We start from the raw sequence: 27,745 nt of genomic DNA, 5'->3' as shown, positions 1-27,745 counted from the left end.
ATGGTAACTGCTTAGAGGGCAAGGGACCGGCCGAATGTGGGAATGCCATTTTTGCATAATTATCTGAATATTCGGCACAATACCTAAAAATTAATAGGCGATATGGCGAATAATCCAATTTCTTATAAACTCATGCAAGGCCCATCCTCTCATCAATAAAGGATCCATTCTCAACACGTCCCCACGTTTGGTGAATTTTCAAGTCTAACACGTAGACAATATAACGAGGTGACATGAAGCATGTGTGGCCGTTTGTCCTCACACATGGGATAACCTGCTCTGATACCATGAAGAAAGTTAAAGTTTCACCATAAAACCAATTCGCAATATGGAGAGTAGCCAAATCTCTTATAAACCTATGCAATGTCCATTCTCATCAATGAAATATTCGTTCTCAACAAAGAGATCTTAAACTGATGCTCTCTTTGAAGTTTAAGCTAGTAACTAAGAATATATTATACTTTTAAATTACATTTATTATTATCTGATAGTTCATATAAATGACCTAATGTAGAAAAATAAGTTGGTCAATAAAATTATATTCAATTAATAGTTTTAAGAACTACTCAATTGATTTTATGGTAAAAGTTATAGTTCCTTTATTCTCTGTTGGTTGTGCGTACTCTTATTTTCAACTCCTAATTCATATCCATATGCTTTTAATGCATGCGCCACATTAGTTTCTCTTCAGTTTATAGGTCTTCATCTACTTGGAGCAGATGTTATCCATCTTCTGTTGTGTACCAAAAAGAGAATCATCTCAACATGTCTGTTGTATATCATCTCAATATAATAGAACACAGAAACATGTATAATTTATTTCATCACTGTATATAGTAATCAAGCAAAGTACAACAAACAAGAATAAAGCCACACAACAAACAAGAATAAACCCACACAAATCTTTTCTAGGATAAAAAACCGCATGACAGAACAATGCACGCAGGGCCGAACGGCCAGCAAAAGGGATAGTGCCCAACCATTGCCTCCCTCCTCAAAACAACACAATCTGTTGGCGAACACTTGAGCTCACCTGGCACGAGTAAAACAGTTGATGACAGAATTTTAGTACAACCATGTTATAATCCCCAAGAATGTTATTTTGCATTACATATATCGTTTTATATATCGTTTACTTGCATCACCCTGTTAATCCCCAAGAGTTTACCTGTCATTGTGGATTGTGATCGCATTTTTTTGGCCGGTGCACAAGATCTGAGCGGAAACAGTCAGGACACCATTTGCATCAATAGAAAAACAAACATCTACTTCAACAGCTCCCTTACGAGCTGGAGGAATGTCATGGATTTTAAATCCACCCAAATAATTATTACCTTTGGTGAATACACACTCACCCTCAAACACTTGGACGGAGATATCAGTTTGGTTGTCATGACTAGTTCTGAAAATTTTATTATTCTTAATGGGAATTTTGGTGTTTCTTGGAATCACAACACTCATGACTTTTTCTTGATCCACTTCAATTCCAAGTGACATAGGGATGACATCCGACAGTGAGAAGTCTCGAAGCTTCCCAGCTATATTTCCACTCAAGACTGCAGCTTGAACAGCGGCTCCATAAGCCACGGCCTCATCCGGATTCATGCTCTTGCACAGCGCCTTTCCCTTGAAAACCTCCTGTAATATCTCTTGCACCTTGGGAATTCTAGAAGATCCACCAACAAGAACGACGTCATCGACATTGCTTATATCCATTTTGGCATCTTCCAAACACTTTTTCACAGGCTCCATGCACTTGTTGAAGATATCCATGTTCATTTCTTCAAATAGGTCACGGGTAAAGTTTGTGTGAAAATCTTCACCCTTATACCAAGAATCGATTTCAATATCAGTGTCAAAGGAAAACGAAAGTGCCTTCTTTGCCTTCTCACAGGCAGTTTTGGCCTTCCGAAGAGCTTTGGCGTCTCCACAAATGTCCACGTTTTGCTTTCTCTTGAACTCCTCGACACAGTAATTCACCATTCTGTTATCCAAGTCTTCACCTCCAAGGTGAGTGTCTCCAGCAGTGGACTTCACGTCAAAGGCGCCATGACCTATGGTAAGCAGTGACACGTCTAAAGTACCGCCACCCCAATCAAATATAATCACATTTCTCTTATTAAACCGACCGGCTTTCTTGTCAATGCCATAAGCGATGGCTGCAGCAGTTGGTTCATTGAGAATGCGCAACACCTTTAAACCTGCCAATTTACCAGCCTCTATTGTAGCTTGACGCTGCGAATCGTTGAAGTAAGAGGGGACGGTGATAACTGCATTTTTTTCACTTATCTTTGAGCAGAGGTAGGACTCGGCAATCTCCCGCATCTTTGCTAGCACCATGGATGAGATATCTTCAGCTGAAAATTTTTTCTCTTCACCCCTGTGGGTAACCGCAATCATTGGCTTGTCAGCAGGACCTTCTATGACCTTGAATGGCCAAAGCTTCTTATCTTTTTGAACAGAGTCCTCGCTGAACTTCCTACCAATTAGCCGCTTTGCATCTGTAAAGAGTTACTTTTAAGTTAATTATTTCTTAAAGTGATTTATATTTTTAACTTACTTTACCAACCTATATATAACGGGGCAGTTAGATCCTCGTCCAAAAATTCTAGTTATTTTTTAAATTGAGTCCAATTGTAACATATTTATATCTTAAGAAGACTACAAAATTTTCCAAGCGAAACATATTTAAAATAGAATTGAATACAACTAATTCTGAAGAGAAAGATTACAATTTACAATCAAAAGATATCTATAACATAGGTAGCTAAAAACCATTTATCAATAATGCAGGTAGATTATCAAGAAAAAAAAAAATCTAAGATATAGGTAATTAAATAAGTAAAAAGACTGATGCAACATGGTTTTTGAAGGGTTAATTCTTATGATTTAGGATATATAATTGAGATATGTTTGATATAGGCGTCTCAGTTTTGAATTTTCTAGATCAAACATCCATGCTGATTTGATTAATCTTTTGTTTGTCATAATTTTGGTGCTATATGCACATTATATTGTAACAAATTTCATATAATCTAGCCTTTTGATTACACTCTCCTCCGTTAGAGATAATTGTAAAAAAAAAAAAAGTTGGTTAGATTCAATTTATTTTCACAATAATGCTATAATTTAGCAATAATTATCTATGATTTAAGATATTTTCTTTCCAAAATAGTTTAAAATATTTTTAAATCCCCCAAAATCAAACGTACCGAAGTAAGTTTTTCTTTTAGTACGTTAAGAGAAAATAGGATTAAGAATAATATAAATGTACCAATACACAATGTGTACAAAATAAAACGTACCAAAATAAAATAATGTACCAATATTAACAATATGTATCAAATCAAACGTACCAAAATTGTAAATAAACGTACAAATTAATAATTTTTGTAAATTCAAACGTACCCACAAATAATATATATATACGTAATGTATTGCACCTAATGATAATTCTTCAACAACTATATTTAAAAAAAAACAGCAAAAAAATGTAATTTCACAAAAAAATTACGTGGAGCTTTTATGTTGATCACCAACTATTTGAAAAAAGAAAAAACCATTTGGAAAAAGAAATAATATTAAATGTTTGCATAACAAAAAACAACTGTGATCGAAAAAACATATTTGGAAGAAGAGAAAATATAGTTTAATTACTAATATCTCTACTAAATAAAGAAAAGTGCATCATGTAGATAAATGCAAAAATTATTTTAATTTTAAAAAATAGAGATGAATATTGGTCAAAGCATTTTAATCAAATTTTAAAAAAACATAGATGCTTAATCTAAATAATATAGAAAAATTGTAAAGGATTCTAATTTTTCCTATATAATTCTCCAAAATTTTTAATTTTATCACAAACTTAATAAAAAGATAATAATCATTAATTGGACCTATTTTAGAAAGTGAATTATTCCAAATAATAGTTCACAAAAATTCAGTTAGAGGGTACCTAGGGTTAGTTTGGTATTGTTATGCTTTGGAAAAAAAATTATTTTTACGTAAGAATAAACAGCTATGAAATAAAATAGTAAAATATTTAACATCTATAATTATAAAAATGTTTAAAAAAAATATTATAATGCTTGATAAATATTTATATAAAACATGTATGATAGTGTAAAACGACAAAAAAACAACAGAAAAAGAAAAATACACTCAACTTATGAGCTTTTCTTCATTTCTTTTTCTTTGTGCCAGAAAGCTCTTCTTCTTGGTTTCTCTTTCCCCCCTAGCTTTTTCATTCTTCTTTCTTTGTATTTCTTTCTGACAAAATATTTATGGCTTTTCTTCCATTTTTCGTCAATGACCGATCCCTCTGGCGATCTGACTTTTCTTTCTATTTCTTTCCATTTTTCGTCAAAAGCTTTTCTTTCTATTTCTTTGTATTTCTTTCTGACAAACGTTTATGGCTTTTTCTTTATACCTTTTTTCCATTCTTCATTGTCACTCCCGTTTTCATTTCCTGCGATCTGAAACATTTGCCTCACTCCCATTTCTATTTTCGGCATTTCGATTTTCAGGGCGTTGCATGTTTTGGGAGGTGGGGTGGTCGATGGATGGGTGGGATCTGGGTTATCATCTAGCAGGGAGTGGGTTGGGATCCGTGGTCAGCGAGGTGGCGATGGGTGTATTTGGTAGGGATTCGGAGAGAGATGGGATGGCGAATCTGGGCAGTAGGAAGAGATAGAGGGGCTGGGGTGGCGAATCTGGGTAGCACAGCGTCGGAAAGCAATCGCTCAGACTGGAGAAACGGGGGTGGGGTCAAGAACTGGGATGAAGGAGAAAGAGTGGGTAAGGTTGCGTTTTGAAAAATTTATTCGATAGCACTGTTTATCCGTGTATTGTGATAAAATGTTGGTTTTCTAAAGTTGGGTTTTGCTGTTTTGGTATTTTAGTTTTTTTCACTCAAAATTGAAAAAAAAAAGATTTTGAAGGTTTATTTTTTTTTTAAATTTAAGCAGTACCCAACTGGTACTCAGCAGGATACCAATAAAAATTAAACTAAATATTGCCAAGTCGGGTACTTGAGCAGGATATCAATAAAGATTGAGACCAGTAAAAGTTTTCAACTTCCTAAAAGCTAACTAATAGAAAACGTAGGCAGTATAGTAGTATATGTATAGAAAGAAATTAACAAGGAAACGGTAAAGAAATGGTCATTTTAAACCTACCAAAGATTGAGTTGGCGGGGAATCTCCCGACTTGGTTAAAAGCTTCATCACCTACCAACCTCTTACTTTCAGTGAATGTAACATATGATCGAGTCGTCCTGTTACCGTGGTCGTTTGCTATGATTTCTGCATGATCGTCCTGCCACACTGCTACACAAGAATATGTTGTCCCCAGATCAATCCCGATGGCATGGCCTTCTGCCATTTCTCAGCTCCGGAGCTTGAAGAATACTTTTTTATTTTTTATTTTTTTGAAGGATCAGAGAGGTTCAAGAAGAACGTAAAATGATAAACATGATTGCAGGAAATAGATGTGGAAGAAGATTTATATGGGAAGAAATGAAAAGTCCAAGTCAATACTTACTTACGCACTAAGGTACCGTTTTATATGCAGAAAGGACGGAACAGAGGTTCCCTAGTTATGTTTGGTACGCGCATAACGGAATGGGACGGTTGTTTCATTGTGTGTTTGGTAAGCTCAGAACAGAACGGAACCAAAAGATTAAATGATTAAAGTCTGGTTTGATACTGAGGTGATTCTGAAAAAAGTGGATATCAAAAAAAGCTGGGAGCTTTTTTATGTTTGGTAAACATTCAGCTTCAGTTTTTTTTCTTCAGTTTTGGGTGAAAAAAAAAGCCAAAAAACACAAAGCTGCAAAACCCAACTTTGAAAAACCAGTTTTTTTTTCACATCTGTTTTACATAAAAGTTTACCAAGCATTATAATACTGTATTTTTAAGCACTTTTACAAAAAAGTTTACCAAATACTCTGCTGTTTTATTTCATAGTTACTTATTCTCACAGCATAGCAGAAACAGTTTTTTTTTTCAAAGCACAACAATACCAAATCAGCCCTAACTTACCCATATTCTCTCTATTGTTTGGTACAATGTTTATACCTGGAACGGGATGTGCCATTTTTTTTTTAACTTTTTCATATTTGAAGTTTGAACACATATATCTATGATATATTTTTTACACTAGCACATGACTGAAGTTATGTATGCCATGAATTCCATCTTGCTGACCTCACGGTCATGGATAATTGCTTGAAGGTTACTAAGAATGTTGACCATGTGTTCAACCTCGCAGCTGATATGGGCGGAATGAGCTTCATTCAGCCCAACCATTCTGTCATCTTTTATAACAATACCATGATTAGCTTCAATAGGGTTGAAGCTTATCGGATAAAAGATGTGAAAAGGCAACATTCATTAGTGTAAAAATTATGAGTCTCTATTTTCCGGAAGTAGGCTTCCATAAATGTTTACATACTTTAGTAAATCACATAAAACTGCAAATGCATTCCTATCCATTCACAGCTCCTGCAAACAATTAGTATCACTCAATCGGATACGATTTATCTCCTCTCTCCTAACATGAAGTCTAACAAATGTTCTTTGCTCTAAACTAGCTCTTTCCCTTTTTGTCTACTCTATTGTTGTCTATACCTCAACAATTATGCATTCATAGTAAAGATTTGTGCCATTATAATCCAAATGTTCAAAATAACAAAGAAGTGAGTCTCATATTCATCTATGTCTTCATATGCAAAAAATACAACACATGAATGAGTGGAGCATCAAAACACGCAGGATTCAATTTCAAGGTATGATTAAATGGTAAAACAAAGTGGAGCATTAATTTTTTGAATAAATATTCATCAGTTCAAAACTACGTCAAAAACAACAATCCAAAATATATTGTAAGATACATGTATTGTAGAATTTTTGATGTGTATTTCATGAAGAAACAATTACAAATGAAACATATATATAGGAAAAGAAAGTAGACATAAGCCTAACTTGCCTAACTTGCCTAACTTGCCTAATTTCCTAACTTGCCTAACTTGCCTAATTTACACAAAGAATGTTGACTAGCCTAACTTCACTAGTCATCCAACATGTTTATTTCATGTATGCATTTTACACAAAGAATGTTGACTAGCCTAACTTCACTAGTCATCCAACATGTTTATTTCATGCATGCATTTTAACACAAGATATGACTTGCATGCATTCTTCCAACACTCCCCCTCAAGCTGGATCGAGGGGATTCACTGAGCCAAGCTTGCCCAATAACCGATGAAACTGAGATGATGCTAGTGCCTTTGTAAAAAGATCTGCTAGTTGATCATGGCTTCGTGTGAACATGGTCCGAATGATTTGCGTTTGAACTTGAGCTCTGATGAAATGACAATCCACTTCAATATGTTTGGTTCTTTCATGGAACACAGGATTGGCAGCAATGTGCATGGCTGCCTGATTATCACACATAAGCATCATAGGAGTAGAACTAGGAAACCCTAAGTCTGAAAGAAGCCCTTTAAGCCAAATGAGTTCACACGCAGTGGCTGCCATGGCTCGATACTCAGCCTCTGCGCTGGAACGAGCAATTACCTGTTGCTTCTTACTCTTCCATGTGACAAGGTTTCCACCAACAAATGTACAATAGCCTGTGATTGATTTCCTATCAATAGCATTACCTGCCCAGTCTGCATCTGTGTAGCCACTAATGACAGTGGACTGATTGTTATGCATTGTAATTCCTTGCCCAATTGAACCCTTAAGATAACGAAGGATTCTCTTAACAAGGTTAAGGTGATCAACAGTGGGAGAGTGCATGAACTGACTAGCCAAGCTCACTGCATATGTGATATCTGGACGAGTGATAGTGAGGTATATGAGCTTGCCTACTAATCGTTGATAGTAGCTTACATCATGCATGGCTTTTCCATCTATGCTGAGCTTCAGTTTACAATCAACGGGAGTGATAGCAGGCTTGCAGTCAAGCATTTTGGCTTCTTGAAGGAGGTCCAATACATATTTCCGTTGATGTAGAAACAGTCCTTTTGAAGATGTTGCCATTTCGATCCCCAAAAAATACTTTAACCTCCCCAAATCTTTGATAGCGAAAGCTTGATGTAGTGAGAGTTTTAGTGCCTCAATCTCCACGGTATTATCTCCAGTGATGATAAGATCATCAACATAGACGAGGACCACCAACTTCCCCCTGGTGCCAGTTCTTACAAATAACGAAGAATCAGCATTACTTCGCATGAATCCAGCCTTTTCCAGAACAGAACTGAGCTTGGCATACCAAGCTCTTGGTGATTGTTTCAATCCGTATATTGCCTTGTGCAATTTACAAACCATGTTGCCTTTAATACCATCATAGCCTGGAGGAGGTTGCATATACACTTCTTCCTGTAGCTCGCCGTGAAGGAAAGCATTCTTCACGTCCATTTAGTAGAGTGACCATCCACAATTGATTGCAACTGACAGTAAAACCCTGACTGAGTTCATCTTGGCCACCGGTGCGAATGTTTCCTTATAATCTACACCAAAGGTTTGGGTGAAACCTCGAGCAACAAGTCTAGCCTTGTGTCTCTCGATAGATCCATCAGCTTTGAATTTAGTCTTGTAAATCCAACGACTTCCAACAGCCTTTTTTCCTGGTGGTAGTTGAACTAGGCTCCAGGTGCAATTCTCTTCCAGTGCACGAATCTCTTCTTTCATGGCTTGGTTCCATTATGGGAGAAGAGAAGCTTCTTGAAAGCTTCTTGGTTCATAGTGCTTATCAATTTCACTGAGAAATGCAGCATGAGATGTTGAGAACTTACTAAAGCTGATACATTCATTGATTGGATGTCGTGAGGCATATGTAACATAGTCCTGCAACCTAGCTGGAGGTTTTCTGATTCGAGGAGGATTTCTTTTAATCACCTGAGACTCTGTAGAGGGCGGAGAAGGATCAGAGTAGGGCTCGTCTTCACTCTCACTGGCAGTAATGTGGTCAGTTTGAACTTCTTCACAATCTGGACTTACAATGACTGATCTCTTTTCCAACATCGGATAATTAAAGTTTTGAGGGAGTGGGAACATGTCAACTAAATCCTCCCCCTGACTTGTAAAATAGGGATAGTCTTTTTCGAACTTCACATCTCTTGAAACTGTGCACTTCTTAGTGACTGGATTGAAGCACTTGTATCCTTTTTGAGTGGTCGAGTATCCCATAAACACACACTTGGTTGCCCTGGCATCTAGTTTGTCACGGTTCAAGGTTTGGATGTGAACAAAACACACACAACCAAACACCTTGAGATGTGTCAAATCTATTTTCCTCCCCTTGAGAACTTCATAGGGAGATTTAAATCCTAGCACACGACTTGGAAGTCGATTGATGAGATAAGTGGCAGTAAGGATGGCAAACGACCAAAATTTCTTTGGAACGTGCATGTGAATCATGTGAGCACGAGTTTTTTCCAAGAGATCTCTATTTTTCCTCTCGGCTACTCCATTTTGTTGGGGAGTCCCCACACAGCTGGTTTGATGTATGATACCTTGAGAACTTATGTATTGAAGCATGTTGTTGGATAGAAATTCAGTGCCATTATCTGACCTTAAAACCTTAATGTTTGATTGAAATTGCGTTTTAACATGCATGTGAAAGTATTTGAAAATGGTAGGGACTTCACTTTTTGATTTCATAAGATATAGAAAACTTATTCGAGAGAAATCATCAACAAATAGAACAAAATATTTAAAACCTTCCATTGATTCAGTTGCAGGTCCCCATACATCGGTGTGTACCATTTCAAAAGGTTTACTTGTCCTAGACATTGAATTACCAAAAGGTAGCCTAGTAAACTTAGAAAATTGACAAGTATCACAAGTAGGATAGGGGTTACAAAAATTTGGAAACAGTTTCGACAAGACAAGTTCAGAGGGGTGAGCTAATCTCCTATGCCAAAGTTGGTTTTCATCTATGGACTTCGATTGAGCTTGAAGAGCCTGAGTGAAACATGCATTCTTGCACAGGTAGTAAAGTCCATTTATGAAGACCCCTTCACCAATCATCTTCATGGTGAGAACATCCTGAAACATTACTTTATTTGGTGAGAAAATAGCACGGCAGTTTAGGGTGTTGGTGATCTTTCCAATTGACAAAAGTTGGAAGGGAAAGGTTGGTACATAGAGGGCAGTGGAAGGTGTTTTTTGAGAGACTAAGTTTATTTCTCCTTTTCCCAAAACTAAGACATTTTTTTCATTTGCAACAGACACATGTGAGGGGCTTGAATTTTTTTTAAAATGATGTAAATTTGTAACTTTGTTTGTCATATGATCTGTGGCGCCTGAATCAATTATCCAACAATCAATTTCAGTACTAGTTAATAGGGCAGTAGTAAAGGCTTTGAGTATACCTGATGCTTCTCCCTTTGGAACTTTCTCATTTCCAGCAAGAAATCCGGCAAATTGTCCCAACATAGCTGTGTGACTACCCTCTTCATTGCCTTGACCATGTGAGCCTCCTCCGTGCCCCTTACTTTGTAGGTAAGCTGCAAATTCATTGATCAATGACAATGGATTGGCAGTGAACTCCATGGATCCTTGTGAGATAGTAGGAGCGTGAGCATTAGCAAGTTGTGCCTTGAAATGAGGTTGAAATTGTTGTGAGGACCTTGGTATCATCCTTCCATCTTTGCTGAACTTAGGCTTGAGTTCAGGATGAAGTTCCCAACACTTGTCTTCCTCATGACCAACACCATTGCAATATTTGCATTTTAGATGTGTGTTTCTTCCCTTGTATACCTTGGCTTCTGAGTTCTTGTACTTTGATGCATATGCCCGAGTCTCCGTTAATCTAGGATTGTGATCAACATTCATAACCTTCTTCCTTGCTTCTTCTCGTTGGATAGTTGCACAAACATTGTTGAAGGTAGGCAGGTCTTGACTCATCAAGATGTGACTCCTTAGGTCCTCGTACTCAGAGCTCAAACTCCCTAACAGCTGATAAATTTTGTCTTCCTCAGCTCGTTTTAGGAGAATGATAGGATCTGTGGTATGAGGGAGATATACATCCAACTCATTCCACATGGCTTTGAGGCTCCCAAGGTGTTGAACAAATGCTTTCCCTTCTTGTTGAGCACTGGCAATGTCCTTCTTTAATTGGAAGACCCGTGCATAGTTGTTTTGATTTCCATACATATCCTGCAAAGCTTTCCAAAGATTATGTGCGGAATTGGAGTAGCTAAAAATTTCAGCAACATGTTTCTCCATGGTGTTGAGCAGCAAGGACATGACAAGTTGATCATTGCAGAGCCATGCATTGTATGTAGAGGAAAAACTATCTGGAGCTTCCACGCTTCCATTTACAAACCCTAACTTCCCTTTGCCTCCGAGAGCTAGTGAAACAGCTCGGGACCAAGGAAGATAATTGAACTCGTTCAAGAGAACTGAACACAAACGTTGATTGGTGTTAACCTCAACGTCTGAGAAGTTTGGAGAGAGATTGTGCCGAGTTTCCTCATCATGGTTCACAGAACTTTCTTCAGTCATGACTTAGACTTTGAAAGAAAGAAAAAATTGCAGCAGCAAGAATGGCAGAGACATGTTACAAATGAACCTGCTCTGATACCATGTAGAATTTTTGATGTGTATTTCATGAAGAAACAATTACAAATGAAACATATATATAGGAAAAGAAAGTAGACATAAGCCTAACTTGCCTAACTTGCCTAACTTGCCTAATTTCCTAACTTGCCTAATTTACACAAAGAATGTTGACTAGCCTAACTTCACTAGTCATCCAACATGTTTATTTCATGCATGCATTTTACACAAAGAATGTTGACTAGCCTAACTTCACTAGTCATCCAACATGTTTATTTCATGCATGCATTTTAACACAAGATATGACTTGCATGCATTCTTCCAACATGTATATTGCACAATCTATTATCCGCACTTCTTCTCATATATAATCTCTGTAAAATTCAATTTGAAAGGTAATAACCATGTATTCGTTCGTAAGAGTCGGACTAAGGACGTTTAACATATATGCATAACAAAGTCGGCAATGAAACACAATACTATAAAAATGAAAAGAACATATATTTAAAACAATTCACCTAAGAAAAAGTTGAGAAATATGCACGAACCTCCAAAGTAAGAAAGCGCATGTGTCTGAAAAGCATTTTGGCTGAATTTCCCAACAATCTAACATGCTTGGTACATTGAAGCTTAAAAGAAACAGAAACTATTCAGCAAGTGGACAAAGTTTTAAATACACAAATCAAATACAAAATTGTATCCACACAATTGCAACACGTTGTCGCTCCGTAATTCTTCTATGCAAAACCATACAACACATAGATATGACATTCTATATCCTAAAGAGAATAATGGCACATTATGCATCCACAAAATTGTATCCACACAATTGCAACACGTTGTCGCTCCGTAATGCTTCCCTACTAGCAAAGCAATTACAAACTTACATGATGTCTCACAACATGATGTCTCACATAGTTAAAGACAAGGGCTACTTTTACAAAAGAAAAGCACCAAGTAATCAGCCACAGAGCATTTCACATTAATCCTTCGAAAAAGTAAAAAAATCAACAAAGACGTAGTACTTGGGCAATAACAAACGTTAGATAAAAATATTATGAAAGGAAGAAATATGCACATGACGAAACCTTCATGAACGACATGCAAATACATAACTACCATGTACCAAGCTTGATTGGGTACAACCTAGAAGAGCCATACACATTATAGAAACGCACAATTGCAAGGGAAATTAAAGGTTTATTCGCTCCAGAAAATAGAAATAAGAGCTCACATAACTAAAAGGTTAATTAGGAGATAAGGAATTCAATGTGAATAATGAATCCAGAAATAGTGGCCTATGTAAAATGAAAAATTTAAGTCACATTACATCTCATTCGTATGACAAAATAAATACCTAACTGCTTATTTAAGCATATCACAGATTCACATTAGCAAAGAAAATAATCCATTAATCAAAGCGAAACCTTCTGTACGTTTATCTAACAAATAAAACATAAAATCTCTGCACATGTTAGAGCATAAAGGCATGAAGAATAGCTTGACTATGACCTTTAAATCTTCTTGGTAAGAGTCAACCAAATTCTGAAATCAATAATTTCTTTCTATACCATACACCACAAAACTAATTAGCCCCAGAAATTGGCTCCACTTAGAACTAGAGATTAGATAAACCAAGTGCTGGTGATTATTAAAGAGACCCTTCTATATTTCAACAAGTTCAAAAGAATAATTCACTAGGGTTCCTTTTCATAGCTAGCAGTTACATGATGAAACACATGGTGAAGCATAAGGGGTTCTTTTACGAAAAAAAAAATCGTCAAATAATGAACTGCTAACATTTCAAAATATGCACACTCAGATGCGGTTGGTAAATATTAACATGTAAACAAGAAATAAAAACACATAACACAAATACTTGCTCACAATGTAAACACAAAGAATGGATGTTGAGTTCAAGTTTCTACTCTTAGGTCATTTACTCACGTTTACTTGGAAATATGGACCGTGGAGAGCCCTGTTGGAAAGTATAATTTTTTTTAATTATTATTATCAATGGAAGGAGAAGGATTCGAAACTATTACCATAATTAAAAGGAGAAGGAGTTTAGAACGCGGGAAGCATGATAGAAACTTAACACCCTATTCACTACGATATTATTCGGCCGGGATAAAATTGCATATATCTTAAACTTTTCTTTTTGGATGTCACGTTGCTTCAAACTAGTCCATTAAAAAAAAAGAATTCCTCATTGATAGACCCCTACAACTCTTATTATTTATACTAAAGCCCATCTAATTTTAAATATCCAAAGAAAACCAAAATTTGAAATAGCCCACCATATATGTAAAATAAATGACTTCTTCTCACAAAATATTTACAATATATGCAACAAAGATGATATTAATCACCCTAAACTTTGTTGAATAAGATTACAGTACACAACTCTAATATAAGTGTTTTAGAGACAAAACAAATAAACAAATTACTTGTATTACACTCACAAATATTACAACAAACAAACTCACAAAGACACAATTTTAGAAGTTATGACACTTTCTCACTTTCTAGAGACGAACTCTAGAACGCTCACACTCCTCTCAAAGACCTTATATCTCACTCTCACACTTAGAGTGAGACTCATTCTTGGTTGCTTCTCACTTCTTAGTTATTTGCTTGCTTCTTGTTGCTTCAAATGAGGTGGATACCTTGTCCTTTTATAGGCATGGATTGGAAAAGCATGGAAACACCATGCTAGAAATATCTAGCTAATTCTACTAACTTCCTTTGCAAGAATTAACTAAACTAATCTTGCATGTTGGTTGAAATCTCACAATTATTCTAGATTTTTACTAGCTCAAGTGTTAATTGATTTTCATGGGTTGGGCCTTTATTCTTTGGGTCGGTGTTGATCTTTAACACACCCTCTCAACACCAAGTCATTCTTTTTCTCCACGCTAAGTTGACGACGAAACTTTTCAAACTTGCCGGTACTCAAACCTTTTGTGAACAAGTCCACAACTTGATCATCTGTCTTAATCAATCACATCTAATTTCTTCTTGTAGAACATTCTCTTTGATAAAATGGTAGTGTATCTCCACATGCTTGGTTCTTGCGTGAAAGATTGGATTTTTCGCCAAACGAATATCTAATTGATTATAGCAATATAATAGTACCGAATAACCTATTGGTTAGATATAATTCGTTAACTGTACCACATATGCTATCTCTTAAGCTGCCATTAATGTTGGCTATTTTTTACTGCACCACGACACTACTCCAGAACCAATTCTGAAGACATACCTAGTGGTTGATCTCTTGGTGTCATGATCTCTTACAAAATTTACATCACAATAGCCAACCAACTTATAGTCTTCACCTTTCTTATACAAGAAACCATAGTCAATTGTACTCATTTTACATATCTCAATATTTGCCAACCACTTCTTGATGAGGCTTATTTGGATTTCGCATGTACCGACTCATCACAACAATACTGCATAAGAAATGTTAGGTCGAAGCAGAGTTAGGTAGATCAAACTGCTACTAATTGTTGATACAATGTTGTGTCTTCTAAGTCTTTGCTTTCATTGTACACATCTAAACATATATTGGGTTCTGCCGGTGTTAAGATTGGCTATAGCATTCAAGCATCCCAAATTTTCCAACAAATCTTTTGCATAAATATCCCTTTTTGTGTGCGATTGACCTCTAGCCCAAGGAAGTGCTTGAGTTGTCCTAATTCTTTCATTTGAAAGTGAACTGACAAATTCTTATTTATTAGACAAATTTTTGCCTCGTCATCATCAGTGATTTCATCCCCGTACACTAACACAACAACTAACTTTCGTCCATTAGCTTTGACGAGTAAACCGAAAGCTGCATGCACACATATTTAGGATGAATCTTGTACTCGAATCCTCTTGGTTGATTCATGTTGATCTCCGATCTAACTCTCCATGCAAACAAGCATTCTTCACATCCATATGGTACAAGTTCCAATCTTTGTTGGCTGCAAGTGTAAGTAATACTCATATAGTCGTAAATGATGAGTAGATTTTATATTATATATTTTACCCTAATCTTAGTATATTTTGGTTAATATTTTGGAAGAATTTTGATACTTTGAATTGTATTTTCAATATAGGACTTTCGACTTCCTCTGGAGCAAAACAGGACCAAATGGACGAATTTTGAAGTAATTCCAATTGGAGGACGTTCATGAGTCACTTAGCTTGATCGTATCAAAATTTTGGATTTTTCCACCAAGCGGTGATTTTCTGGCGATGAAATAAAGAAGCAGTGCGCAGTGCTGGAAAATAACGTTTTTGGGCTTAAATTGCGTTTTTGGAGCCCAAGATGACCTCGGATGGGTTCGTGGCCTTCTGGAAAAGTGTTCAGAATATTCCAAACATTAAATCCAGCTATATTGGGCCAGTTTTGGAGCAGCTTATGGGTCAAAACGTGGTTGTTCAGATTTTAGACGAATTTTATTATTTTAATTTAGGGTTATGTTTCCTAGGGTTTTGGTGGTGGCTTGGCAAATATATTGCTTAGCCGTCTACAGTTTGAGGGTACGCTTTCTTTTATGCAATTTTTTGAGACAGAGAATTGTTAGGGTTTTGAAGACTTTTTACTTGAAGGTGCTTTCAATCATTTTCTTGAATATATTTTCTATGATTTCAATTATGAATATGCGGAACTAATTTCTATTGCTAGGGTGAAGCCTTGAGCCTTAGCATGAATATGTGATTTTTATTTAATTGCTTATGATTGATTGCATGCATACTTTGAATTGTTAATCACCGGGATAAAAACTATCTAATTATCGTAATGCCTGATCACCATTAGGATCTTTAGAAAAGTAATTTGATGCAATTTTGATCGGAAGGTTCCCTGAAATTGACGCTGGCTTCTTGTGATTAATAATTGTAATTTCCCTTAGGATAAATATCACGTTTTAAGGATTGCATGGTTTTTCAAAAGATTTTCATGAAGCATAATGAGTCTTTCATGTTTAGATTTGATCCGAACGTCCGGACGGGTTGCATGTTAGATATACGTTCTATATTGGAAGTTCCAAGTAGAATATGAATTAGGAAAATCTAACATTCAAAGTGGCATGTATAGATCATAAGTAATGGGTAAAAATTCATAGGATTGCTAGGTGATGGTGGAACCCTAGTGCTTTCTTAATTTGATTTTCTCAAAACTGTTTTCTTCTCTCTAGTCCTAATATTGCAAATTGTTTATTTTTAATTCATTAAATTCGTTTTTATTTTAATTAGGTTATAAAATCAATCACCCCAATTTCTACTTTACAATAATTAAATGGAATCTGATTAGTTTCGAATTATTTAATAATCCATGTGGATACGACCTTGCGAAATCCGTTTATACTACAATAACCTTGTGATTCTTGCAAGTAAAATAGGAGATTTAAGCCCGTTCGCATGAGTACTAAAAATCCTATCAGTAAACTTTGCCACTAGACTAAATGTTTCACCATAGTCTAGTGAGTCCCTATTGGTGAGAAAAGTCTTGTACCACCAACTGAGCCTTGTACCTTTCAATTGAACCATTAGGATGACACTTTATCTTGTACACCCATTTGCAGGATATGGGTTTCACATCTCTTGGCTTTGGAACCAAAGCCCAAGTCTAATTTTGCTTAAGCACTGATTTATTTTCTCATAACTCTTGTCCTTTCAAAACTTTGTGATGCTTCTTCGAACGTCTCAAGTTTTTTTGTACTCCTTCAACTATGACAACGTTGGCATATTTAGGATTTGGTTTTCGTATTCTTGTTAACTCTCTTTAGTTATGATTGTGGGTTGATACTTCCACTTCACTATGTCTAACCTTTCCAACTTATTGATACAGACCAGTTTGCCAAAGATTTTAAGGTACTTCTTGCGCGACATCATCACCATCAAATGAATCGTCATTCTCATCATAACTTGATTGGATTTGAGCAGTTTGCTCCCCCATCTTCTGCTGCAACTTATCTTCAAGTTCTCTCTCGAGTTAGGAAACACCTCATTTTTTTAGGACACTAAGAAGATGTTTCATCAAACATCGCATCTCGTGATGTGTAACACCTTCCAGTCGTAGGATCACAATATTTCCATCCTTTTCTCTGACTGTCGTATCCCACAAAGATACATTTGACTGCTTTCTTGCCAAACTTGCTATGTAAAATGACTTGGAGAAAATATGTAGAACACACAACCATATACTCAAAAGTAACGAACCGTAGGTTTTATATCCTACAATTTCTCAAAGGGTGAAACAAATTCTAACCTTGGTTGAGGAAGCCTATTGATCACATGAGATGCAGTTTTCATGGGTTTAGCCCAAAACCTTCCTCGTAGATTATTCGCATGTAGCATATTTTGACAAATTTCTGCAAGATATGGTTCTTTCTTTCTACTGCTCCATTTTGTGGTGGTGTGTTGGCACAAGTGAACTAATGACATATTCGACAATCTCGTAGGTACTGGGAAAACTCACTGGAGGTATATTCTTCTCCATTATATGTACGTAGGCAATGGATCTTCTTTCCCACTTCTCCTTCGACTGTCTCTCTAAACTCTTTAAACTTTGGAAATGTGTTAGATTTTTCTTTCATAAAGAAAACCCACATGTACCTGGAGAAGTCATCAACGAACGTCACCATGTACTGCATCCTGCTTATCAATGGTTGCTTGACGGGCCCGAGCACATCAAAGTGGACTAACTCTAATGGTTTTTTTGCTTGAACTTTGACTCCTAGTATGGTCGTTGATGTGTTTTATTATATTGGCATCCTGCACAAACCGTGTTTATTCTCACATCAAGCTGAGGTAGGCCCTTAAGCATTGACTTCTTCATCGTCACATCTAGCTTGTGATAGCTAGTTGAATATCAGAGTGCGCCACGAACAAGACTAACAAAATAAGAATATTATTAAATAAACGAGAATGCTGAAATGACTACAAAACTCCAAGAGGCTACATTGTGAATGACTTAATCTCTCTGAATAAAAGCTCTATATTTATAATAAACTAACCATAGTCCCTAATAAGCAAGGAAACGAAAACCTAATTCAAATGGGCTAAGCCCAAATCCAAACACTAAATAAATAACTATTTTCCAACACCTCTCGTCAAACTCATGGCGGTACACGTCATGAGTTTGTCAACAACTAGATGTAGATGTAAGCTCCTTTAGGTGGACAAGATAAGACAAGCTCCGTTAAGTGGACACGACAAGGCAAGCTCATTTAGGTGGACATGACAAGGCAAGCTCCGCAACGCGGACAGATAGACATGCATGCTTCGTAACGTGGACAAACAGACAAGTTCCACAATGCGGATAGAGATGTTCAAATACTCGAGTGGTCACATAACAATCCCAAATAGGCCAACAACTAGTGGGCCTCAGACTTTAAACCAAAAAAAGACCAAACAACCCATTTTTTCTTTTGCCTTTGTGGGCCTTTAAACCTCAAACCTTTTCTCTTTCATTTTCTTGTTTCTTCCATTTCTTCTCTTTTTTAATTCTTTTTTTCTCTTTTTTCCTTCTTCCTATCTTTTCTTTCTGTGTGTTTTTTTTTCTCCGAACAAGTGTAGCAATCCTCAGAATGCATAAGAACTCCAATATAATCGTCATATCAACAACAAAAACAGCAAAGATAAGAATTACCAACAACAGTTGTAAACATTTCGATGGGTGCAATGGACAGCAGCGGCAGCTGGGTGCATGAGCAGTGGTAGTGCGAGGATAGGTTTCTCAGCAATGGTCGATGGATTGGGCGATTCAGATTCAGTCAGATGTGGCGGCGGGTGCTGACATGGTGGGTTCATGCAAGTTGGGTTCAACAGGAAGGCTTAAGGTAGAGATGAACTTGATCCGAGTTTGTGATTCTCGAGTCAGAGCTTCATCAAAACCATCGTCAAACAAATTCTTTTTCTACACTTTTTTCTTTACATTTTTTGCAACCTAAGCCAACGACAGCTGAGAACAGAACAACAAACAAATGGACAAGATAGACAAATTGATACTGAACAAAAGTAGATTAAATCCCGAAGGATCAAACTTGCTCTGATACCAAGTTGAATATCAGAGTGCGTCACGAAAAAAACTAACAAAATAAGAATATTATTAAATAAATGAGAATGCTGAAATGACTACAAAACTCCAAAAGGCTACATTGTGAATGACTTAATCTCTCTGAATAACAAAGCTCTCTATTTATAATAAATTAACCCTAGTCTCTAATAAGCAAGGAAACGAAAACCTAATTCAAATGCGCTAAACCTAAATCCAAACACTAAATAAATAACTATTTTCCAACAAATGTGACCCAACCTCATGGGAACTGGATCCTCTCCTGAGCTCAGGATGGGGTTCCTCCTGAGCCGCCCATCCAGACTGTTGAAATTTGATCCAACGGCTCCAAACAGGGGGGCCTATCTAAATGTTATAATAATTGCAGTCATTAGATCAAGTTTGAACAGTTCGAATGGGTTGCTCATGAGTATCCCCATCCTGAGCTCAGGAGAGGATCCAGTTCCAACCTCATGTGCCATTTGTTGTTTCATTCTTCCTTATCTTGTCTGCAGATGCAGTTTCTGCTGACTTTACATAGACTGACTGCAGTCGTTGTCCTTCCATTGTTGGCATCCCTGAGACCTTAAGGTGTCGATACACCTTCACATCTTGTGAACCAAACATGACATAATTTTCTAATGATGTTAACTGCACCACTAAGATCAGTTTTTTCTTCATACCTAGAACATGGTAGACATCTAAATTGTGGGTTTTGCAGAAGAAATTGGATTTTAAATTATACAGCAATGGAAGGGAAAATCCAACACTAAAAATACTAAACCATAATTTATGAAAGTAGTCGTACGTACCATTCTTGTACCCAATAGAATTCAAGCTTACTCATGTGGACTTCAATGAATTGCCAATTTGCCAGGTCCCTCTAGAAGCGGAGCAGAGAGATTGAGAAACCTAATTTTGTTCATTTGGGGGTTTATTTTGAAAAGGAACGAGGGAGTGGATTGTGGGTTGGGCTCAAAAATGGGGTCCTTGATTTAGAGCCCTATTTTGGCCCACTGATGATGGTTTTCTGGTGTTGGGCTCCAAAAAATGATGCTCGGTCTAATTTGGTTTAGTAAGGTGATGATGAATCCATTCTATATAAAGTTGTTAAGCCTTGTAATTTCTTGCACGATCTGTTAATCCAACACGAAACAAAGCGGAAATAATGAATTTTGGGTCTAACTTGTTAACGAGTCGCGTCGTTATTGGGTAATCCGTTAAAAAACTAGTTATCGTTTCAGATGGTTATCAAGTCACCTGTTAAAAATTTGATAAAGATACTGTTTCCCATATCTAAACATTAGCCTAGGTAATTTCTTGCATGACCTGTTAACCCGACACAAAATGACATGTCCCATTAACCAATCGAGTTGTCATTGGGTCATCTGTTAAGAACCCGTTCAGATAACATGTTTGAAATGACACGGCCCGTTAAGATAACGAGATTAACACGAACATGACAAACACGAGTCATTTGCCAAGCCTATAGGTTGCCGTCTCTAATTCTAGATGCTCAGGACCATGTTGCGGATTTTTATTTGTGATTGAAATAAAAACTTACAAAGTGCCTCCCTTAGAGAGTCCTAACTGTTCATTATCAAACGATAACTTGCGCAATACAACCTTGGAGAGTTACAAAACTAAATACAACATGCGTCAGCAACAAAATTTATTTCTCAGTAAACATGTTGAATCTCAAACACTGAAATCTCGAACATTGAATCTCGAATATCAAAACCTTAGTATAAAGATCTTACACTGTCAAAGCATCATCATCTTACTTTCATTTAGCTTCTGTCTAACATCACATTGCTCGGGTAAATGACTTATGACCATTTGTTCTAAGTTCTTGGCATTCTCGATTATATACCTTGCAAACTCAATCCCATTAGAGCCATCGAAAAGATCTACGGTAACCTCCTCAATGTGATGAATAAAATCCAGATTTTGTAGCTTCCAGTATTCCATATCAAACCCAGATGCCTGCAAAAGAAAGAAGTCAACAAGCAACCCAATTGAAATTTTCCAAAAAAGAAAAGGAAAAATAAAAAAGGATACCAAACAAAACATTGAAAAAGAAAAACATAGACTTAACTTACATCAGATTCAGGATCACTAAGCCTTGGTTGTTCACCTATTTATAAAGTACACAAATTGGGCATTCCTCTTAAAAGAAAGACTACTGCAGGAACGAGCTCATCTGAAAAGCTCCGAATACTCATGTCCAAATCAAAAAGATTATCGAACTGAACAGGCGTGGATCCTTCCCTGAACGGAGCCTGCAATGTTATACGGTTAAAAGCTATATCATATTTCTCAGTTTACCTGCATTCTTTTAACCACAAACTTCAAACATAAAGGTTGATATTTATTCTAGTTAGCGAGATCATAATGATTAATGATCATCAAACAAGGTTTCGAATAACACTGTTACGTAAGAAACATAAATTACCTACTTGTACTGTTCCCAAACGAGGAAAAAAAAATAAAACTTTAGTCCTTCCAAATTGCAGATTATCTAGTTTTTGCAACAACTAAAAATTGAGGTCCAGAGGATGGTTCCATTTACCTTAACGGTTGATTCATATATATCGACTAAGAACTTCAACCGTGCGTACACCACGAAGAACCTCAAATATGTTTTCAAAGTCATCTACTTCAGGCTCCAGTGAAATGACAGATTTGAGACCAATAGGGTTCAAAAAAATCTACTCTCTCCAAAGACGAGCTTTCAATCGTGATACTTCGTATCCCAGTAATTTTTCTAAGAGATAATTCCTTGATGCATTTGCAGGAACACGAGATCCATTTGAAAAACGACTCTTCTATAGCATCAATATTTCCAACTCCAAGCAACTGAGATTAGAAGAAAAGGCAAATGAGGGTATTTTAATATACATACCCATCAGCTGCACCACATTTAATGACCTCAACGATGCAGAAAGAAAGGTGCATGAGGGAAATGGTACCCGGTCCTCCCAATCATGTAAACTTACATAAAGAAAAAGCTCTTCAACATTACACCATTTTGAATCCACGCGACCACTCGAAAATTCTCATTCGCACAGAAGCACGGTGCTTCCCAAGAAAGGCTAAAGGTCTGTATCTTATTATTCCCACGTTAAAACAAGAACCTATACATTCAACAGCTTCAACCTCAGCTCACATGTGGCTGTCTCTGCCGATGAAAATCCACAAAAATTCAACGACCCAGTTGACGGGGAAAGCTCTCTGCATCTTTTCGACACACAGCTGTAACAAGTAAGGTTTTTTATATTAATGAATGAAAGAATGAGATGGGCAAATTCCTTTCGAAGATTATTGAACCTGTCCATCACACTCTCAGTACAAGTTCCTACACCTTCGCCTTCAAAATTTGCAGTACCCATTAACGTATTCGGGTTTTCAGTTTATACAACAATGCAATGAGAAATCGACACTAAAACTCCAATTAACTTGGGAACTTTACACATTGAACCAAACCGAAGAAAAGTAGTGGTGTATCCACTTTACCGTCACAATTCTTGCACCCAGAAGAATTGGATCTTACTCTAATCGGTGGGATCATAAGCGAACAAAAGTGGGTTCTGCAGACTCTTCAATTTGATGGATTTCTTTCCAGGTCCCTTCTTGAAGCAGAGCAGAGTGAAGTGAGAAACCCTAATTTTGTTAATTTGGGGTTTTGCTTAACTAAAAAGTGGTGGAGAATAGCCGAATGAGGGAATGGATATTGAATTGGGCTTTTGACCTCAAAGACAACGACCCAAGCCCATTTATTTTTGTTTTTGTTTTTGTTTTTGAGAGAAACTGGACGATGTGCAAACGCCATCCAAAGAATTTTCTTTGGACCATTTACTAACTCGATATTTTCTTTAGTACATATTTAAATAAAAATCATTAGATTATTTGACTTAACGGAATCTAACTGCTCTTATTTAGATATGTAACTTACATATGCACTTTTAATGTGCATTGGAGAAATTTCATTACTAAATGCACTACCTTATTTTAGTATGGATGTGTTACCTCCATTAATTTTTGTTAAATTTTTTATCAAAGCACATCAAGTGTCGCGTAGTTTGGCTATGCAAACAACTCAGAGACTACTTTTTAAAGGTTGTTAATAAACACATGGGAAGTTAAAGAAGTGAAATGCTTCTCATACTCGTATTGTAGTTTACATTAAAATTTCAAAGATCAAAATGATTTCAATTCATGTTCCATGTAAGTCACATGCCCTAACAAAGTAAATCAAAGCTATACACTAATAACTACACTATTAAATCTAAATTTCCTACGGCCCTAATATTTTATAATAAGTTTGTTGTCATATCAAGTCTAACATCTCCTCCGATCGTTTGAGTGCTTTTATAGTAAGTTTTTTGTCATATCAAATCTAACATCTCATACCCTAAGATTTTGATGGCTTTCATTTTTCCAATTTTAATAATATACTCCACCACCACCATGTCGGCACCATCACCTTATCATGACTATCTCCTCCACTCTCACCATCATCATTGTCATCATCGCCACACCACCATCATTTCCATGAGCATCATCACCACCTTATCAACATCGATACTGCGACCACCACACCACCTCGACTATTACCACCTTACTATAACCATCACCACGGTCCCATCACCACCACCACCTCTTGCCACAATCATCACCACCGTAGCCCAATCTCCTATGACCACATTATTGTAGTCATCACCACTACCATTACCGCCACCTTCACCACCAACACAACTTCCTACGACCAACTTATAACCGCCACCCCATAATGATCACCACCGACACCACCTTTATTATGACTGCCTCTACCACCATAGTCACACAGCATACCGCCGCCACCCATACTTCTCCACCATATCTCTCTCTAGAACCTCCTTTCTCTAAATCTCAGATCACTTTTAAGCAGGTAATCCATATTCCTATCTTGAATCCAACTTTCCTTATGTTTAAGGTTTAATGCCTCTGCTAATTAATTTCATATTTTATTTTAGGGTTCTTTAGATATAAACCTATGCAACACTTATTTTCTTGACAAAAACTCATCTCATTTTAAACATCCAAATAAAACCCAAATTTGAAGTAGACTGCCATGTAAACAAATAAATACCTATTATTTTCAAACTATTTACAATTGTGCCACAAAACTCTAATTATGTTAATAAATTTAATTATTCACCATAATTGTGAGAAATAAGTGCCTTATTATTATGAAATTATCTACTTTATACTTCTCTTACCATCATATGTTTAATTTTTTTTATTTGTTTGACAATCATTGTAGGTAAATTATTTTGCATGTATGTATTAGACACATTTTGTTAAAATTATATATATGCATACAAATAATTTATCTATATTTTTATGTAAAATAATATGTAATTAATTAATTTGAATCAATTGGCTAAAAGCATTTATTTATTTTGTAGGTAAATTATTTTTCATGTGATATTACATATATACTAGCCACATTTTGTTATTATTATATAGAGTGTGCAATCAATTGACATTCTTTTATTTTGTAGGTAAATTATTTTGCATGTAGCTAAATTGTTTTATATTATTTTTTTGCAAAATATTGGTATTTAATTAATTTTGAATAAAAAATATTTATTTATTTTGTAGGTAAATTATTTTGCATGGATCATTACATAATTTACTAGGAACTTATATTGTTATATATGTTGTGCAAAATAATTTACCTAAGTTACATTTAAAATATTGATAATTTTGAATAAAATAACTTTTTTATATTGTGGGATATACTAATTTACCTTAGCATCATGTGAAAACAACTATACAAGGAACATTGGTATCATGCAAATTTTTACTATTAAATACATAGGAATCATGACATTTAAAATTTTTTCCAAATCCCCATAAGGTATTTGAACATTTAATTGAATGAAATAATGTAAAATAAATGTAGATAATAAGTGAGAGACACAAAGTAAGTGTTATTAGGGGTAATTTAGACATCTAAAAATACAAATTTTGCCAAGTCAAACTTAATTATGGATATTGCTTAGTTGGAGCTTAGTCATTGGATTTTTGTTAGAGAAATTTATCATGATGGGTTTTAATTAAAGAAAATTGAATTTCAAGGGGTGTACTCATATTTTCAGTTTATTTTATTATCTGCCAATATACTGTTGTAGTTTGATATGTTAATATGATGTTCCCCCAAATAAATATCTTCATTGTTTTTCATGGTGGTGCTGATAAATATTTGTGTTGTTCATATCCTTCTAAATTAGGGCTTATAAAATTGTAATTAGAAATTGTTTTTTTTATCTCTTTGGTTATTAGGTGCTGGGTTGCTTTAGTTTAGCAACTAACCCTTTTTGTTGTTTGGTCAAATTCACTTGGTTTGCTCCATTTGGGGTTTCGAAATTGCTTGTAATGGGTTCGCGAATTTTCCCCATTTGAGCATGTATGTAAGCATTCGTTCCTATCTTTCTAAGTATAGCCTTTTGTCTGAAATAGAATACAGTTTAGTAAGACAATTATAATTTTTTTTATTTAATTGATGTTAAGATTTTCATATTCTCACCATTACGTCACTACAAGAAAACATGGATTAAGTGACCGAATTTTTTGTGACGTGTGAAAATTCATCACATATAGGTAAAACAAGTGACGCTACTTTAAAAATTGTCACTTTAACATTTTTGCAGGACACCAAAATATTTTGCGTCACTTATACTTTTGGATTCGCCACAAAAAAGTGGGCGGGAAAGTTTACCGCCAAACGAAATTTTAATAAGTGACGCAATGTTAAATTTATCACATAAGAAGAGGGAAGGCCACCTGGCCATTCCTCACATATAATATTGAATTAAAAATAAAAAATATAGATGCAAGTATCAAAACCCCCAAATAACAAAACCTATCCATTTATTCTCATTTCTTCCCAGTCTTCAACACTATTTCATCTACTCCTTCACCCTAACTTTGACGACCAGCTACTTGGTGGTTGCCAGCGACGGCAAATACCACCTCTCATTTGTCTCCCTCCCTCAGCCATTCTCCCACCCTTTGATTCTCGTTCACTAACTCTCTTATCTCTCTGACATAACAATATCAAATTGGGGAAAGAGAAGTTCGATTTTTTCTCAAGTTCTTTCAGTTGACAACAAAGTACTTTATTTCTCTATATTTCTTTAATTGTTTATGGATTTTTTTTCTTTAATTGTTCCCCAGATTTTGATTTTCTTTCGCTAAAGATCATATTGCTGGTGCATTGTTCTCTGCTTCAGGGAGAGTTATACTAGCAGTGATTTTTCTGTTCCAATCTTGATTCTTCTTTACTCTTTGGAGTCAAAATTTTGGTCTTGGTGGTTGATATATGTTTTTATATTTTTTCTTAGTCCCCTGACTAAGTGTTATCTTTTTGTTTTTTGTTTTTGTTCAAATGTTGGAAGTCTGTAACCATTAAGTTGCGTGTTGTCTTTCTTGAGAGAGGTGTTGTCTAGAGGCAAGACTAGGTTCGCCTTGAAAAAAAAGAAGAAACTGCAAGAGAAGTTGCTATGAGAGATGGTTTAAGGTCCTAGCTTCAGAAAAGAAGAAACTGCAAGAATGCTTGTGAGTTTTGAATTTAATTCAATTGATTCATTGTAATTTCAAGCACTCACTTGCATATATTTATGCTTAACAATAGGTATTATTTGTTGTGGACTTATCCCATCCGAAGATTATTGAATATGTTGACAAGCTAAGCTTCCAAATGATATCATATGGAATGGGAGACCAAAGGGTCATTGAGATTGGTTATGTGATAATGTTTACAATACTACACTCTTTTTGGTATGTATTCTATATAATCTTTTCTAGTATAAATCCAAGTTAGAAACCAATTCTTTCAACATGAAGACTTCTTGTCGTGTTCTACAAATTCAATTTTTATAGTAAGAACCTCTAACCTTTTATGCTTCATTTTCATTTTGGTTGTTATCTGCTTAATTTTCCAATGTGAAATTGTGACTTGTCGTGTTCTTCGAACACAGTGTTTCTAGTTATAACTCTTGCATTCTAGCTCTTACCTTATATGCTTCTTCATTTTCATTTTAGTTGTAGGCTGGTTAATCCTTACAAAGAAATA

The 27,745-nt window shown here is 35.8% G+C and overlaps 1 protein-coding gene, 1 long non-coding RNA gene and 2 pseudogenes across 3 annotated transcripts; all 4 read right to left on the bottom strand.

Moving 5' to 3' along the window:
- Positions 1-755: 755 nt before the first annotated feature.
- LOC126599584 (heat shock 70 kDa protein 4-like) lies at positions 756-5,497 on the bottom strand. Of its 2 annotated transcripts, XM_050265979.1 has the most exons (3): positions 5,178-5,496; positions 1,169-2,501; positions 756-1,033 (listed from the first exon to the last, which is right to left on the bottom strand). In XM_050265979.1, the coding sequence occupies exons 1-3, from the start codon at positions 5,380-5,382 to the stop codon at positions 1,030-1,032; spliced, it is 1,542 nt and encodes a 513-aa protein (XP_050121936.1). In that variant the 5' UTR covers positions 5,383-5,496; the 3' UTR covers positions 756-1,029. The 2 variants fall into 2 exon arrangements, with proteins under 2 accessions (XP_050121936.1, XP_050121937.1); XM_050265980.1 differs by lacking the exon at positions 756-1,033 and having other exon boundaries at positions 1,165-2,501; positions 5,178-5,497.
- A 1,398-nt stretch (positions 5,498-6,895) lies between these two features.
- LOC126599588 (uncharacterized) lies at positions 6,896-7,331 on the bottom strand. Its single transcript, XR_007615199.1, has 2 exons — positions 7,108-7,331; positions 6,896-7,031 (listed from the first exon to the last, which is right to left on the bottom strand). It is a non-coding gene; the product is annotated as an uncharacterized LOC126599588 (long non-coding RNA).
- A 13,951-nt stretch (positions 7,332-21,282) lies between these two features.
- On the bottom strand, positions 21,283-22,279 carry LOC126600382 (uncharacterized; annotated as a pseudogene).
- LOC126599585 (uncharacterized) lies at positions 22,004-23,276 on the bottom strand (annotated as a pseudogene).
- Positions 23,277-27,745: the final 4,469 nt, after the last annotated feature.

Source organism: Malus sylvestris, chromosome 14, assembly GCF_916048215.2.
Source record: "Malus sylvestris chromosome 14, drMalSylv7.2, whole genome shotgun sequence".
Taxonomy (NCBI): domain Eukaryota; kingdom Viridiplantae; phylum Streptophyta; class Magnoliopsida; order Rosales; family Rosaceae; genus Malus; species Malus sylvestris.
Note: the sequence above shows the minus strand (reverse complement) of the source record. Positions and strands in the feature narration are given on the sequence as shown.